This window comes from Bidens hawaiensis, unplaced genomic scaffold, assembly GCF_021521415.1.
Source record: "Bidens hawaiensis isolate Kalapana, Puna unplaced genomic scaffold, B.hawaiensis_p1.1 tig00001382_1, whole genome shotgun sequence".
NCBI lineage: Eukaryota > Viridiplantae > Streptophyta > Magnoliopsida > Asterales > Asteraceae > Bidens > Bidens hawaiensis.
Genome location: NW_027491078.1, coordinates 3,690,085 through 3,706,718, shown reverse-complemented (window position 1 = coordinate 3,706,718; position 16,634 = coordinate 3,690,085). Strand labels below are relative to the sequence as shown.

Genomic DNA, 16,634 nt, shown 5'->3' with positions numbered 1-16,634 from the left:
TTGTATTCATATTTATGTGTGTTACACCCGGCCTTTTGAAAACACCAATAAGACAATAAGAATTTTTCAAACACAATCCTAAACATGTTCTAAATATGTAGCTATCTATCTACTAATGACAAGGGGTCCATATGTTATTACTATAAAGTATGTTTGGTATGTTTTATGTATTTGTAAGGCACCGATCCCAGTGCCCTACTTTGGATGTTGGATTTACTCATAAACACAGTTCTAAAATCAGAATTAATTAAAACTTTCGCAGAAATACTAAAAACCTTAACCAATATATTACAAATCACAAAATCTTGTCTTAACAAAGGTTAACTTGACTTAAACATAACATCAAATTTCATAATCTTTCTTTTCAAGATGCCAGTCTTCCAGTCCCTACCATGTGTCATCCTCAAGCCAGCTCCTTAAACCTATTTACTTGCGTGCATACTAAAAGTCAGCTACGCTGAGTGAGTTCTAGTTAAGCAGGTAGCATACATTACATTCACATTCTTACACACACACACAGAGATACACACACACACACACACACACACACATATATATATATATATATATCCGAAGACACATATTACATTCGTTCTTACTTCCATACATTCATACTTTAACTTACTTTCATTATTTTATACATGCATAACCGTTCTACGTTTTAAAGAGCCTTTCACCCTATAACCTTCGCAGATATTATTAGGGTCTGCAACCCTGTACTCTTCGCAGATATTATTAGGGTCTGCAACCTTTTACTCTTTGCATGATTATTAGGGCTTGCAACCCTTTACTCTTCGCGGATATTATTAGGGTCTGCAACCCTTTAACCATTCAACCATACACATCATACATACATTAGATATATCTATTCTCGTATACATCTTCATACATACATTTAACTCTTTCTATACCAAAACAAGTATCATTTATAAACATTCATATCGCATACACTTACCACTTAAAGTAAGTGTATTAACTACTCACATTGGAGTATGCACACAGCCCCGAAAACATAATAGATAACTGGGGCTAGAAACTCACCTGAACCCGGTTACTCTCTGAGTTAATGGTAATACCCTTCCTTAGCTGTGCACGGCTAACTGTGTGATAAGTTACAAGTATCAATTATCTATTACTACTACTTCATACACCTAAGTTAATGAAACCCTCAATTAACGGGGGTCCGGGGGCAGCGCCCCTGGTGGCGGGGTCTAGGGGCGGCATCCTCTAGCAGGGTCCAAGGGGCAGAGCCCTTAACAAAAAAATTTATTTTCGTTAATAGGCCTTTATCAAAGATGCATCAGAAAAATGAATTGGGTTACGTTTTACAATAATTTGAACCGCATGTAAAACCATTCGCATCGCATGGAAACTATTCTCATGGAAAACCATTCGCATGGAAATCCTGTCGCATGGAAAACCATTCGCATGTAAAACCATTCACATGGAAATCCAGTCGCATGAAAATCCATTCGTATGAAAATCCATTCGCATGAAAATCTATTCGCATGAAAATCCATTCGCATCGCATGGCTGTGCAATGCGATTCTGTCTCATGCGATCAGAATTGCCTTTTCTTCGTTTATACCATTTTAAAGTCATTTTCCTCCATGACTCTTCCTTATGGCCCGATTTTACTCTTTTTATGGGTTTTGGGTCATACCAATTTTGTCTACCCGTGTTTTACAAGGTCCGAACATCTCCTTTTTGTCCTATATCGCTCCCGGTGGGTTACGACTCACCAAGTTCATGTTTTTCTTACATCCTACAGCCCGATCTACTAATATATCAAGTTGCATGTCGAATCCGACCTTAAAAACTTAACCTTTTTGCCGAAACTCACCTTTTTGGTCTCGGGTTCGGGTTCGGATCTGAACAACTCGTGGATCCTAGAAGCGTTTCTTGTTGCTTTAAGATGTTAGGTCACGAATCTTCTTATTTCTCTTGGGTTTTTAAAAGAATGAGAGATGAAGAGAGGCCGTGTGTGTTTTGAGTGTGTGTGTGTGTAGGAAGGAAATGAGAATGGAGAAATAAGGAGTGTTTGGGAAATTTAGGGTTTATATAGGGGGGTCTATGGGCCTTATGGCCCATAACCCTCTCTTAACTATTCCCAAGCCAAACCCAATCATAATTCAAACACCAACACACAATTAATTAACATAATATCCCTTATTTATTATTAACAAAAGTAGGATGTTACAGTATTTATTAAAGTAGAAGGGTTTATTATGTACATATGTAAAGTTATAAACTAATTTACAATTATTAGGGTTAGAAGTATGGATGAGCGTTTTCAGTACGGATACCGATTGGTACCGGTACCGTACCGGTACTGAATTCGGTACCGATTTGGTACCATTGGTACCAAGTTTTGAGTTTTCGGTATCGGTATCGGTACGGTACCGGTACCGAACCGAACATTTCGGTACCGGTACCAAAAATTTCTGAATTTCGGGACCGGGATTTTCGGGATCGGTACCGGTACCATCCCAATCTCATCTCTAGTTAGAAGTTATGATGTTTCATTGAAAGGTTGTGTCCGCTGAATGGGTATATAATCCCATTGACATATGTTGCAAACAGTAAGATCGATTCATCAATCAGAAAGTTCAATTTAATGCTTTTTTTTTCACCCCTTGTTCATAAATAGAAAAGACGTAAAAAAACAGGAAACAAAAGTTGAACAGGATATTGCCTAAAAATAAAATCTATGGTTGTAAAACATACTTCCAACGCATACACCAAGTCATGTCGCCATCTTATATCCTTATCTTGTAAACCAATCGATTCCAACAACATCGAATCAAATATATTTTGGGTGTTTAATTTGATTAGTCTAATATTGACTTGTTATAGTGAATCAATTCGGGGTAATCTAGTATCCTTATGCATGAGGATAATCAATTTAGTCGTTGTAATTAGACAAAATTATGAATTTATTACCACATTCTCTTACAAATTGAAAATGATATTTAAAAATTCCAATCAGATTAATCGCGACTAATCCTGATTAATCGTTAGTCTACCTAGCCCATCTCCTGACTAGCGAGTGGCGATTTCTATAACTTTAAAAAACATAAAAATTCTGAAAATGCCCATTTTCATAAATGAGTTTCGAGTTTACCCAAATACCTACCACAAATAACTCTTAACGACTAGATTCTTAGAGCAACGGGAATTTTACAAAATTAGACGAGAGACGAGTTTTTTATGAAATTTTTGGTACTTTTATGAATATTACATTATTATATTTAATTTTACTCATAATTATTTTTTCTTTTATAACTTTTAAAATATAAAATTTCTACAAATTTCAAATACATCGTTAAGACCGGCGGTTTCTTTTATCTACGTGCAGACATAAATTTATATCAAAGGTATTTTACCATGCGTATTTTGAGAATTTTCAAACAAAAAAAGAAAAAAAAACATGGGGAAAATTCTCAAAATAGCCCCTTTTAGAGAGAGTCCTCAAAATAGCCCTTTTTTCCTCAAAATTTTTTAGAATTTGGACTTTTCAAACGCATTGGGAAAAGATAATAATATAGGGGTAGCAGGCCAAATTTTTAAAGAAAGTTAGGGAGAAGACCAGATTTGGGAAAATAATGAAGGGAAAATCCAAATTATTTTGAAATCTTGGAGTAAAAGTTCAGATTTTTACTAAACTTTTTTTTCTCAAAAAACAGTTTTGAGAGACTATTTTTTATGTTTCATACATTTTCCATCCATATTTTCAAATTCCAGGAAAAAGTTATTTTCAAATCTCGTCTTAAGAGACGAGATTCTACCACCACTACCCACCGTTCGCCTTCTACCACCACCACTACCGCCAACTCAAAATAATTTGGATTTTCCCTTCATTATTTTCTCAAATCTGGTCTATTCCCTAACTTTCTTTAGAAATTTAGCCTATTACCTCTACATTAATGGCTATTTTAGGACTCTCTCTAAAAATATGAATTGTGATGTTCAAATTCAAATAAAGTCACATTTTTCCTAGTTTAACGTTAGGAACACGGGTTTCTTGTATAAATAATAATATTATAATTATAAAACGTAATAATAAAGCAACCGCTCCTCACAGGAAGCTTCCAGATACGTACATACGATGAGCAAATCGTAATATTCGCTTATAAAGCCCACTTCGTCTGATCCAAAGCTTCCAACTTTCTTCTTCAAAACTCTTTAAAGGTACGTCAATTTCAATCTTGTTGTGTTTTCCCTCTTTTTGGATCATGATTTATGCATCTAGGGTTTGTTAATTGTTAATTTGATCGCGTTGACTAATTAGGGTTTTGTTGATTGGATGTTGAAATTGACGGGTTCTTGGTTTTAGGGTTTGATTTGATGTGGGTGTTGGTCAATTTGGGGTTTTAGGGTTTGATTTTTATGTGGGTTTTGTTAATTGGATGCTGAAATTGGTGGGTTCTTGATTTTAGGGCTTGATTTGATGTGGGTGTTGATCAATTTAGGTTTTTAGGGTTAAATTTTGTGAAAGATGATCTGGGTTTGTTTTGTTATTTGAATCTAAGGGTTGACTAATTAGGGTTTTGTTAATTGGATGTTTAAATTGATGGGTTTTTGATTTTAAGGTTTGATTTGATGTGGGTGTTGGTCAATTTGGGTTTTTAGGGTTGAATTTTGTAAAAGATGATATGGGTTTGTTTTGTTACTTGAATCTAAGGGTTGTAATTAGGGTTTAATTTGATGGTTTTGTTAATGGGTTAAGGTTTATTGGATGTGTTTCTTGATAGATCTAGTTATGGGGTTTTCAATTCTTCAAAAGAGGGCAAAACTTTTTATATTAATTTGGAATTTAATTTTATTGCTGTTAGGGATGAGTATTTTTTTCCCAATATCGGTATGTACCGGTACTCGCTTTTCATGTTTTTGGTATCGGTCCTATTCTATTTATTATTTTTCGGTATTTCACTTGTTTTTTTTATGGGTATTTTTGGCGTCATACCGGTACTGTATCGATCTCATTTCTAATTGTTGTACTAGACGGGTATGGGTATTTTTGGCGTCATACCGGTACTGTATCGATCTCATTTCTAATTGTTGTACTAGGCGGGTATGGGTATTTTTGGTGTCATACCGGTACTATCTCATTTCTAATTGTTGTACTAGGCAGGTCACACTATTTAGTTGTGTTTTCGCAGTATTAAGTTTTTGATACTGGTACTGTATGGTTCAGTTCATTCTTGTGATGCGATCGTTGACTGGTTATAGCTTCGTTGATTGAACGACAAAGTTGTTTGTTTCTGGTTTCTAGGGTCTTATTGGATGTGTTTGATGATGAATCATTGAATTTACGTTTTTAGACATTTGAATTTTATAAAAGATGCTTTGGTGGTGTATATCACTATTTAGTTGTGTTTTAGCAATATTAAGTTTTATCAGTTCTTATAGCATATTCTATTATTATTGTAGATTTAAAGTAATGAAATTTTTGCAGCTTCTTTCAAAGATTTGACATTTACAAGTTTGGGATTTTGCGTTCTCAAGTAAATCTCAAACTTTGGTTTTCGGCTGTTCACATAAGGTAAGAGTCCCAAACCAATACTCGTTTTTCTGTTATATAAAGATTGGATTTTTATGATAAACTAACATTGTGTCGTATTCTCTCTTTGAGATGCACTTCTGGTCATCATCATACCAAAATGCAGATTTTGAGTTGGTTTTTACATCTGAATGGACAGCAAGTCGTTTATCCAGTTGGTCGAGGAGAAAAAGAAGCGCGTGTTGGCAAAACAAGAAGCCCCTTTGAAATGGCAGCAGAAGCTCGAAGCTGCAATTGAAGCCAATGAAAAGAAGCAGAAAAGGCATAAGCGAAGATCCGTGTCGTACGATAGCGACACTGAAAGCGATAGCAGCCGGGAAGTCAAAAAGTCAAAGAGGAAGAGTCACAAGAAACATAGGAAAGAAAAGAGGTTGAAACGTAAACCGAAGAGGAGATCGTTGAGCTCGAGTGACGACAGTGAGAGTTCGGATGAAAGTGAAGTCGAGAAAAGGAGACACTCGAAGCATCATAAGCATCATGATAGGCGAGCGAGGTCTCGGGATTCGGATTCTTCGAGTGACGAATCTGAGGATGGAAGAATAAGGAAGAGAAGGCATTCGAGTCATCATCATCATCGTCACCATCATCACAAACGTCATAGACGTTCAGACTCGAGTGACTCGGATGATTCCAGCTTTGAAGACGGTGTTAAAAGGCATAAGCATCATCGTAGGTCTCGTAGCCATGAACTGAAGTCTGACTCTGATAACAAGGAACATCGTCGACGTGATCATCATAATGACGACTTTAGTCGTCAACATGACAAGAGCGATGAGCAGCCGAATGGACCTTCGGCTGTTCGTCGGAGGGTGGATAATGATGATGCTGAAGAGGGTCAGATTGTTTAGGATATTATTTTCATCGTTTGAAGTGCGACTGTTCTATCATTTCCGTTTCTGTTTGAACTGATCTTTTGCTGGCATTATGTTCTTGTAAAACTTACTGACCTTTAAATGTTCTGATTTTTACAAGTTTCTTTCTCTTGATGTATTAAAGCTTGAATCTTTTATGTTTAGAAGTTGGTAAAAAGGGTGCTTTTGCGACATTGATGCATTGTTCTTGGTTTTAATTTGCTTGCATTAGTCGATGTGTGTGACGCGGCTTCTGATGCAGTATAATATAAGCTTAAATCTGATCTCTAGCCTGCACCGACCCTGATTCAGTGAAAGATCTTATAGGGCTGCAAGTGATACATTATCAAAAAATATTAATCTTCAGTTTCTGCTAAATTAAGCTTGGAAATAAGGGTGTAAACAAATGGAGCTGAGCTCGAGTTCGACCAGGCTCAAGTTCAGCTCGTTTTGACTTACAAGAGCTCGGGGGGTGGTTGCATGGTGTCAAGCTCTTTTTCTAAATATCGAGCTTCGCTCGTGAGTCGTTTTATCAAGATTGGGCTTGGTAGCTTGTTACTTGTTAATTAATTTATATACGTTTTTAATTATATTTATATGTTTTTTAGAAAGATCTTAAACGAGCTCAAGGTCGCTTGTGCAGTGTGAAATTATTGCATAAAAGTCCAAAAAAGGTAAAACTTAAAAATACACAGAGCCTAACGAGCTTCCTACACAAGGCTCGAGCTTGAAAAATCTAGGCTTGTTTCGAGCTTTTATTGATCCGATCTCGAGTAACTCGCGAGCATGGCTTGTGTTCGCCCCTACATACATGGAAATGAGTAATCTCAACATTGCTAAACTTAATAACATGATCACCAGTCACAATTAACATGGAGAAGATGAAGCAAGGATATTCAATCAATCAACAAATGTAAAAAAAAAAAAAAAGAATTAGGGGTTTTTAATAATAATAATAATACATATAGATTGTTTTACCTGCAAATTGAGTATATACATGACCATCAATTTATCATATAAGTTTGCAGTCTGATATAAAATTTTCATATTTGATACATTAATATAAACCATTTATGTTACGCGCAGTTTAAATACATTTTAACCGATATTGGACGGTACGGTGGATGAAGCTAAAGTGTACAGGTGTGTATTTTAGACGTGGCACGTATGTGGAAACATCAATGGATCGAAAACCAATACTTGATCATTTAAGTTTACTTATTTAACATTTTTTTAATCTTTTGATTTTTTAAGAGCGTTTGAAACTACCCAGATGATAAAGTGTTTGATAAATTTTCTTTTAGCTTATCGACAACTAGCTTCCAGTTTCGAATATGGCTCATATTCACTCTAACCAGGAAACACAACTACATGAACAGGAAATGAGGTCGACTGACACTTAAGAAGCTTTGCTATATCCACAACTTGAACCGAATCCGTTCCAATTCCAAACAACTCTACATTTTTCAAGCTCGCGTTTAATTAAGTGTCAAGTTGAAGCATATAAGAATTTTTGCTAGATTATAAGACCGACCCTTATATCTCACGTATGATCGAGGCTCACTAATTTCATCCCACCTTGTAAGCATCACGAGTAGAGGCTGGACCAGACGTCTGGCCGTCCGTTCGGTTGGAAGTTCGTTTTTGTTCATCCGTTTAATAAACGAACCCGACACTGACAAAAAAAATGTTCGGTAAGCTTAACGGACAAATGTCGCATTCGTTCAATAGTGTTCGTGAACGTCCGATAATATCCGTCCGGTAACGTTCGTTTAATATTGTTGTGTATGTTGAAATCCCTTGAAGAATGAATAATGAAGAATTTGAAGCTTGTTTCTCGTGAAACAATAGAAGTTTGTGGATTTTAAACTCCAAAATATTATTTTGATATGATTATATGTTTGGTTACTATGTTAAGTATTTTTGGATATCATGTGATGTAATGTTTATTAGTGTTTATGTTAAGTATTTTGATAAGTTTATGCTTGTTTGTCCATTGATGTTTATTAGTGTCAATTGGTGTTTGCTTGTCCATTAGTGTCCGTTAGTATTCGGTTGTCCATTAGTGTCCGTTTACAATACTAATGAACGGACACAAACGAACAGAGACAAACTCAATTCCTTAATGAACGAACAAAAACTTGAATTTTCTTTTGGTAGAGTGTTCGTGAACCGTCCGTTAGTTCGACAAAAGCTTAACGGACGAACACGGGCAAGGTCTCGTCCAGTTCGGTTCGGTCCGTCTACAGCCCTAGTCACGAGAGTGACCTCATAACCGGATCTCTTGCAGAGAAATGTAAAGGCTCACGAGACACGTTTTTCCTTAAACGTTGAAACTCATCAAAAGAACACATGTGAGTAACCCGAAACCCACTTGTTAACCATGTCTTCAAATTTACCTAATCTCCAAACATTAACCTGTACATGTATACGTATTATCGTCCCAAATATCAAAAGAAACCAATAAGCTAGTGGTGGTGTGGTAAGGGAAACACTTGGTAGACCGAGGTTTGATTCTTGCACTCAACATTTAGTTTCGGCGGCACCGGGTGATGATGAAAAACTAGACAAGTTGGTGATGCTCACTAGTTTGATCGTTAAACTGAATAAGTTTTACCTCATCGCACTGTTGTTGTCACACCCCAACCTAAGGCGGAAATGCCGGGGCGTGATCCGATTGCTCACAGCTCGAAGATACTATCATAAATATAAATGACAATATCTAATTAATTATTTACAAATATTACACACATGATCCAAATATACAAAACAATTCAAATACACAAATATGAGTTCATATAACGATTATCTTGATTATATCTTAAGGTCTTGTCTACGTTTCCAACTTCAATCTGCAGACAACCTGCATATGCGTAGAAAATGGAGTTTTTGTCAACAAATATGTTGAGTGAGATGATCGCCAATTTGACACAACATTAAATAATAGCAAATATATATATATATATATATATATATATATATATATATATATATATATATATATATATATAGTTGATAAATGATAAATGCGCAAACCAACCATGTGATAATAATCAATTGAATCATAAAAATCATGCATATAACCAAATCGTGTGTGCCAATGAAATCGTTGCCAAGCGAATCGGGCATTGATTACAATGACTAAGGTTGTCGTTTTACCTTTGCCAAGCGAATCGGGCTCCGGTTACTAAGACGAGCGTATGATCATACTATTGAGAACCCTCTATAAGGGGATATGTTGGACCTCTCCGAAACGCTATCAAGTAAACAATTAAACATTTAGCAATTAGCAAATAGCATTCAACTTATATTCACACAATGATTATATTTGCGATTTTGTGTCTATATATAGATAGAAAATATGAATAAGTACGTATATGTCCCCCAAAACGTTTATGAAAATCGAGTAAAATAGGGGAATGATCAAACTCACCTTAGATGGAAGGCAAGTGATTAATAAATTCGACAAACGAACTAATGATTTAAGCGGGTCGTCCAATACGCGTCCAACGAGATTAATGATCAGAATCTGAAACTTTGTGATATGAAACTATAAATAAAAAAGAACTTAATGCCGCTGGAATCAATCCAAACGGATGTGTAGAACTCTAGTTATGTTGATTTTAATGTTTAAACGAGTCGAGTCTGACCAGAATCCGAACTTTGATTCGGGAGTCGGGTTTTGGTCAGAACCCTTAAAATTTAATTACGAGAAGAAAATTCTTCTGGACCGAACATTGAATCCGACCAGGAGCATGATTAAACGCAAAGTCAAACTTGTTGACTATTTTACCCTTCATCGGATTTTAAAGCAATTAACCAGTCAATACCCTTCAATCTCAGAAATTGATTGAAGGTTATTGACTAGGGAATATGTATGAACGATTTTACATTTTACAACTTACCCGGAAAGTGAAAGAACAAGGAGAAACGATGAGTCAAATGTCCTAAAGCAAGCAAAGTCAACCGTCAAGGCTTGTGTCTTTAACGAATATGCAAAAACCGAAGGGTTTGAGAATGAGCAGAGGTAAATGACGGCTGGAGGATGTGTATTAGGGTTAGATTAAGGTTTACAGCAGATGTTTAATGGTTGTTTATATAGAAAACATAAAACAAACTAATTATGGGTTTTTTGGTCCGTTTAAGCAAGTAAATACGTTTTAAGGAAAGAATCACCAAAAGATTCATAAAGATCTGATATTGGACAAAGGAAAACGAATTAAGAGTTGTATTTTAGTTATATTATGATTAGTTGGTCCTTAATTCTCTCTAATATGCCTAAAATAAACGATTTTATACCTTAAACGAGTTAACGAACGAAGACGAACCAAGATTGGGTGCAGTGGGGCCACCACCCGGCGCGGCCAGCAGGTAGGCTAGCCGTCGCACGGCGCTCCGGAGGGTATGGGGGATAAGTTTCACACGTTGTCACATTTAGTCCATATATTTTGGTCTTTGAGCATTTTTATGAACTTTTGATAATATAAATAAGATTTAAACACTATTTAAAGTACAAGGGCTTCAAGTGAATTGTTAGAAACTTAAATATTTATAATTATTTGGTTTTTGATTAATAATAGTGATCCAAAGTATTTCCGGGTCGGGTTATACGCAACGAATACAATTTCGAAAAATCCGAAGTGTTACAGTTGTGCCTTCAGGCGAGTGTTTACAGACATCAGCCTTAAGTGTGAGATTTCCCAAATCAAAGGACAAGTGTGTTCGTGGATCGTTAAAAAAAGAAAACAGAAGAAATAAAATTAATGCCAACTAATAAAAAGCAAGAGAAATAAGAAAGAACATTAATGAAGTGTTACGGTTGTGCCTTCAGACGAGTGTTTACAGACATCAGCCTTAAGTGTGAGATTTCCCAAATTAAAGGACAAGTGTGTTCGTGGATCGTTAAAAAAAGAAAACAAAAGAAATAAAATTAATGCCAAATAATAAAAAGCAAGAGAAATAAGAAAGAACATTAATGAAAATGATTTTTTCAATCCCTTAGGGCTTAGACTTAACCTTAATCTTAGAGAGAATTCAATACCTTAGGGCTTAGACTTAACTTATTTAGGTCCCATACCATAATGGTATCCCCTTACATATATTATTATTATTATTATATTTATTATTAGCTTTTATATAGCTGTTAAACTGTGATCTTATTATTAATATTATTATAATTAGTAGTAGTTTTTATATAACTGTTAAATTTTGATTTCCTTTATTTTGCTTCATACACATGTACTTAGAGCCGAGGGTCTCTCTGGAAGCCACCTTTTTATTCCTTTGGATAGAGGTACGGTGTGCCTACATCCCACCCTCCCCAGACCCTACTTATAGCTTTGCTGTCGATGCGATTTTACTGGGCATGATTGATTGATTGACCTTTTCAATGACACAAAACGCCACAATATAAACCACACCACCACACCAATCACACTCCATCCAACTGAGTCAACTCAGTTTCCTCAAACCCTAATTCAATTTCCTCTCTCTTGCTATCTCCGTCATGGCTTCACGGCGGCTCGCCGCCACCCTCCTCCGCTCGTCCGCCGTCCGATCATCATCCCGATCTCCGGTCCCACGCGCCACCAGATCCGCACGCGCCTTATCCCAATCAAACCCTAACCCTAACCACTTCTTCTACAACCGTGTAGTCAACCACTCCACTTCCGCCACTACCGCCGCCGGGAAGATCACCGACGAGTTCACCGGCGCCGGGGCGATTGGGCAGGTGTGCCAGGTGATAGGTGCGGTGGTGGACGTGAGGTTTAGTGGCCGATTCTGACGGCGTTGGATAACTCGATAAGGCTGGTGCTGGAAGTGGCTCAGCATTTGGGGGAGAATATGGTGAGGACGATTGCTATGGACGGGACTGAAGGTCTGGTGAGAGGTCAACGCGTGTTGAATACCGGGTCGCCGATTACGGTATGGGGTCAACGCTGTTTGAAATTGATTTGATCTGGTTGTTGTTGATTGATTGTTTTAGATCTGTTAGTTTTGGAATTTGATTCGTGTGAAGTTAATTGCGTTAAAATGCAGCTAAGGTTTACGCGGTGTTCGGTTTGAAACCGATTATGTAGAAATGATTTGGAACTGATTGAAACCGTAGGTTCGTAACTGGGTTGTGATTTTCTCCACCAAAACCGGTTCCAAACTGGTTAACCGAACTGAAATCTATCATAAACTGGTTTTTGACTTTTGTTGACCAAACCGAACTGGTTTCTACCCGAACCGGTTTTGAGTTTTAAACCGGTTTGTGCACCTCTACTTGCGCTTGTGTTTATTTTATATAATGATTTTTGGAATTTGATTCGGGTGAAGTTAATTGAGTTAAAATGCAGCTAAGGTTTATGTGGTTGTGGTGGGCAAATAAACCAGTTAACCGAACCGGTTTGAAACCGATTATGTAGAAACTCGTTTGGAACCGATTGAAAGTGTAGGTTCGCAACCGGTTTGTAATTTCTCCACCGAAACCGGTTCCAAACTGGTTAACCGAACTGGAAAAAACCGATCAAAACCCGAATCGAAGCCTATCATAAACTGATTTTTGACTTTTGTTGACCAAACTGAACTGGTTTCAACCCGAACCAGTTTTGAGTTTTAGAGCATGTTTGGGATTGAGTTTGAAAAATGCTTATTGGCTTTTTCAAAAAGCCATTTTAAAAAGCCAGGATTTGGGGCTTTTGGAAAACTGCTTTTTACCTTTCAAAAAGCTAAACTAAAAAAGATTTTTGTGATTGCCAAACACATTTTAACTTATCGGCTTGTGGGATTTATACTGGGTATGGTTGTTGTTGTATTTTAACTTATTGGCTTTTTGAAAACACCAATAAGCCAATAAGCATTTTTCAAACTCAATCCCAAACGTGCTCTTAAGCCGGTTTGTGCATCTCTAGTTGTGCTTGTGTTTTTGTTTTATATAATGATTTTGTTGTTTGTAGTCTGATTATGTAAATTGATTGAATACGTATTTTATTATGTTGATTTTCATTTTTAGTGTTCTCAGTTTTGTAAAAATTGCGATTTGGCGCTGATTAATTGGGCTTTTAAATTGATTTCACCCAATCGGCTCGTAAAATTTGTCCCGGTGAAATTGGTCAAAATTTTCGAAGTATTAGTACCAATTTGCTGTTGTTATTATGTTTGTTTTTGTAACTGTTTGCTGTTATATTTTGTTCTTATTTGCTGATTTTCAATTATGAGACGTTATAAGTACTTGTTGATTTACATTTTGTTGTTATTATTAGGTTTTTTCTTATGCTGTTATAAGTATTTGCTGTATATATATATACTTTTGAAAAATTACATATAAAGTTTCACTCTGATCAATCCCTGTTATATTCTTTTGTACTCTGATTATATTATTTTACTTGATTTTAATACGCATCTTATTGTTATGATTTGGATTTTATTGCTTTTGACATGGTTTGCATAATGAAACTTGGTAGTCAAAACATGGAGCTTGGATTTGTTTGTTTTTGGATCCATATCATTTTATTCTGTTTTCAGTTTTTACAAGTTTGTCTAAAATAATTACAATAAAAAAGGTTTGCATAGATTTGATTATTGGTTGGGTTATCATATCATTTCGTGCCGGAATTTGCTTGTTTGCCTTCAAATGCTATGTCTGTTATTTTTTTTTAATATTTGGTAAATTAGGTTCCTTTGTATTAAGGATCATTGGCCAAAATTAAGGATCATTGGCCTTTACATATTAATGCAAAGGCCAATGATCCTTAATTTTGATTTTTTTTTGTCTGATAGGTGCCTGTTGGTAGAGCAACTCTTGGTCGTCTTATTAATGTTATTGGAGAGCCCATCGATCACAGAGGCGAAATCAGTAAGTTTTATTTTCTACTTCTATTACATAAGATGTTGTTTTGTTGTTATTTTGGAATTGTATCTCAGCATATTTGTTCTCTTTTAACAGAAACCGACCACTACTTGCCAATTCACAGAGAAGCCCCAGCTTTTGTTGAACAAGCAACTGAGCAACAGATCCTTGTTACCGGTATCAAGGTGAATACAATATTTGAAATGCTTTTTAACTTTTTTCCACTATCTATGTGTGACTGATGTGCATATTTGGTGTTGCAGGTTGTTGATCTTCTGGCTCCATACCAAAGGGGAGGAAAGATTGGTTTGTTTGGTGGTGCTGGTGTAGGAAAAACCGTGCTTATTATGGAACTTATCAACAACGTTGCCAAAGCCCATGGTTTGTAGATGCACTATTAAAGTTTTAAGCTTTTGATTTGATTAGCATGCAGATGAATTTATTTATGTTTTTATTTTTTGATAGGTGGTTTCTCTGTCTTTGCTGGTGTTGGAGAACGTACCCGAGAGGGTAATGATTTATACAGGGAAATGATGGAAAGTGGTGTCATTAAGCTAGGTGATAAGCAGGTTTGGATATCAAAGTTTAACTGTTTTTGAAGAGTTATACTTTTACATCTTTTGATGTTTGCTGTAAACTGATGTTTTTACTTTTATGTTTGTAGAGTGAAAGCAAGTGTGCACTTGTGTACGGTCAAATGAACGAGCCCCCAGGTGCTCGTGTAGGGTTGACTGGTTTGACCGTGGCTGAACACTTCAGAGATGCTGAAGGACAGGATGTGCTTCTTTTTATTGACAACATTTTCCGTTTCACCCAGGTACTAAAACGTTTTTACTTTTGTGAAAGTTAACGGATTTAATGAGCTTGGGATTAAGACATAAGTATGCCTTTTAATTTGCAGGCTAACTCTGAGGTGCCTGCTTTACTTGGTCGTATTCCGTCTGCTGTCGGTTACCAACCAACTTTGGCTACTGATCTTGGAGGGCTTCAAGAACGTATTACCACAACTAAGAAAGGTTCAATTACATCCGTTCAAGCTATTTATGTGCCTGCTGATGATTTGACGGATCCTGCTCCTGCCACAACTTTTGCTCACTTGGATGCCACAACTGTGCTTTCCCGACAGGTAATCCACTTTTATCATTGGGTTGAATCTAGAAGCTGGTTTTTGGCTCAAACTGAATCAGAATCCGAAAATTCAATTTTTTTTAGTTTTTGAAAGCCGTTTGATATTTACAAGGTGTTTGGTTTCGGTTTTGACATTTGGGCACAAATTTTTTTGGGCCAAATAATTAGTTTTTAGCCTTTTTAATAACCGTTTGGTTTAGGTTTTTCAGTTTTGACAATGAGTTTGGTTATATATATATATATATATATATATATATATATTGGTTTTGTCATTTGGGCTTTGAAGTTTTCATAATTATTTAATATTCAAAAATGAAAGTTATTAGCCGTGTATTTTGGCTGGGTCACGGGGTCGGGTTGACAGTTATTGTTTTTGATACCGGTTAATGCGGGTTGAGTTGAGTTGCTCGTTTCATGCCACTACCCTTTTGGCTTGTTGTGATACTTCACAACCCAAAATGACACTTTTATGATTAATAATTTAACACGTTATCGGATCGTATTGGCTACCTTTAATTTTGTGTTTAGCTCATACTGCTTTTACACATGACAGATCTCTGAACTTGGTATCTACCCTGCTGTGGACCCACTCGATTCCACATCCCGTATGCTCTCACCACACATTTTGGGAGAAGACCATTACAACACCGCTCGTGGTGTACAAAAGGTCCTCCAAAATTACAAAAATCTTCAAGATATTATCGCCATTCTCGGAATGGACGAGCTCAGTGAAGACGACAAGTTGACCGTCGCACGTGCCCGTAAAATTCAAAGGTTCTTGAGTCAACCTTTTCATGTTGCTGAAGTCTTCACGGGCGCCCCCGGTAAATAGGTGGAACTCAAGGAAAGCATTGGCAGCTTCCAGGTCAGCATCTACATATTTATATTACATAGGTTTTATATATTCAAAATGTTATTAAATAGTTGCTAATCAGGTGAGTTGACCGTGCAGGGAGTGTTGGATGGGAAGTATGATGATTTACCGGAGCAGTCGTTTTATATGGTTGGAGGAATCGACGAGGTTATTGCAAAGGCTGAGAAGATTGCCAAGGAAAATGCTTCTTAGATGTTTGTTTGTTTATTCACTGATAGTTGCGAAAAAGAATTGAAATAATTTTTACTGATGTGGAGCTGAATGCACCTGGAGTTTAATTTTAAAAAACTTGTGATTTTTTGTGGATCCATGTTTTTCGAGTTTTATTGCAATGAAATGGAGACTGAGGTTGAACCTCTGCAAAATCGGTTTTCGGCTTTTTAT

At 36.4% G+C, this 16,634-nt stretch overlaps 1 protein-coding gene and 1 pseudogene across 2 annotated transcripts; both read left to right on the top strand.

Moving 5' to 3' along the window:
- Positions 1 to 5,458: 5,458 nt before the first annotated feature.
- LOC143573621 (uncharacterized) lies at positions 5,459 to 6,426 on the top strand. The gene is made up of 2 exons (XM_077058455.1): positions 5,459 to 5,545; positions 5,636 to 6,426. The coding sequence occupies exon 2, from the start codon at positions 5,695 to 5,697 to the stop codon at positions 6,409 to 6,411; it is 717 nt and encodes a 238-aa protein (XP_076914570.1). The 5' UTR covers positions 5,459 to 5,545; positions 5,636 to 5,694; the 3' UTR covers positions 6,412 to 6,426.
- Positions 6,427 to 11,920: 5,494 nt separating this feature from the next.
- Positions 11,921 to 16,615, top strand: LOC143574118 (ATP synthase subunit beta, mitochondrial-like; annotated as a pseudogene). Its single transcript, XR_013142535.1, has 9 exons — positions 11,921 to 12,339; positions 14,179 to 14,254; positions 14,345 to 14,433; positions 14,512 to 14,629; positions 14,714 to 14,817; positions 14,913 to 15,065; positions 15,150 to 15,374; positions 15,930 to 16,241; positions 16,329 to 16,615. The product of XR_013142535.1 is annotated as an ATP synthase subunit beta, mitochondrial-like (transcript).
- The last annotated feature ends 19 nt before the right edge of the window (positions 16,616 to 16,634 follow it).

Excerpts from the sequence above, each read along its gene's own strand:
- LOC143573621 (XM_077058455.1), top strand. The coding sequence starts at position 5,695 with ATGGACAGCAAGTCGTTTATCCAGTTGGTCGAGGAGAAAAAGAAGCGC.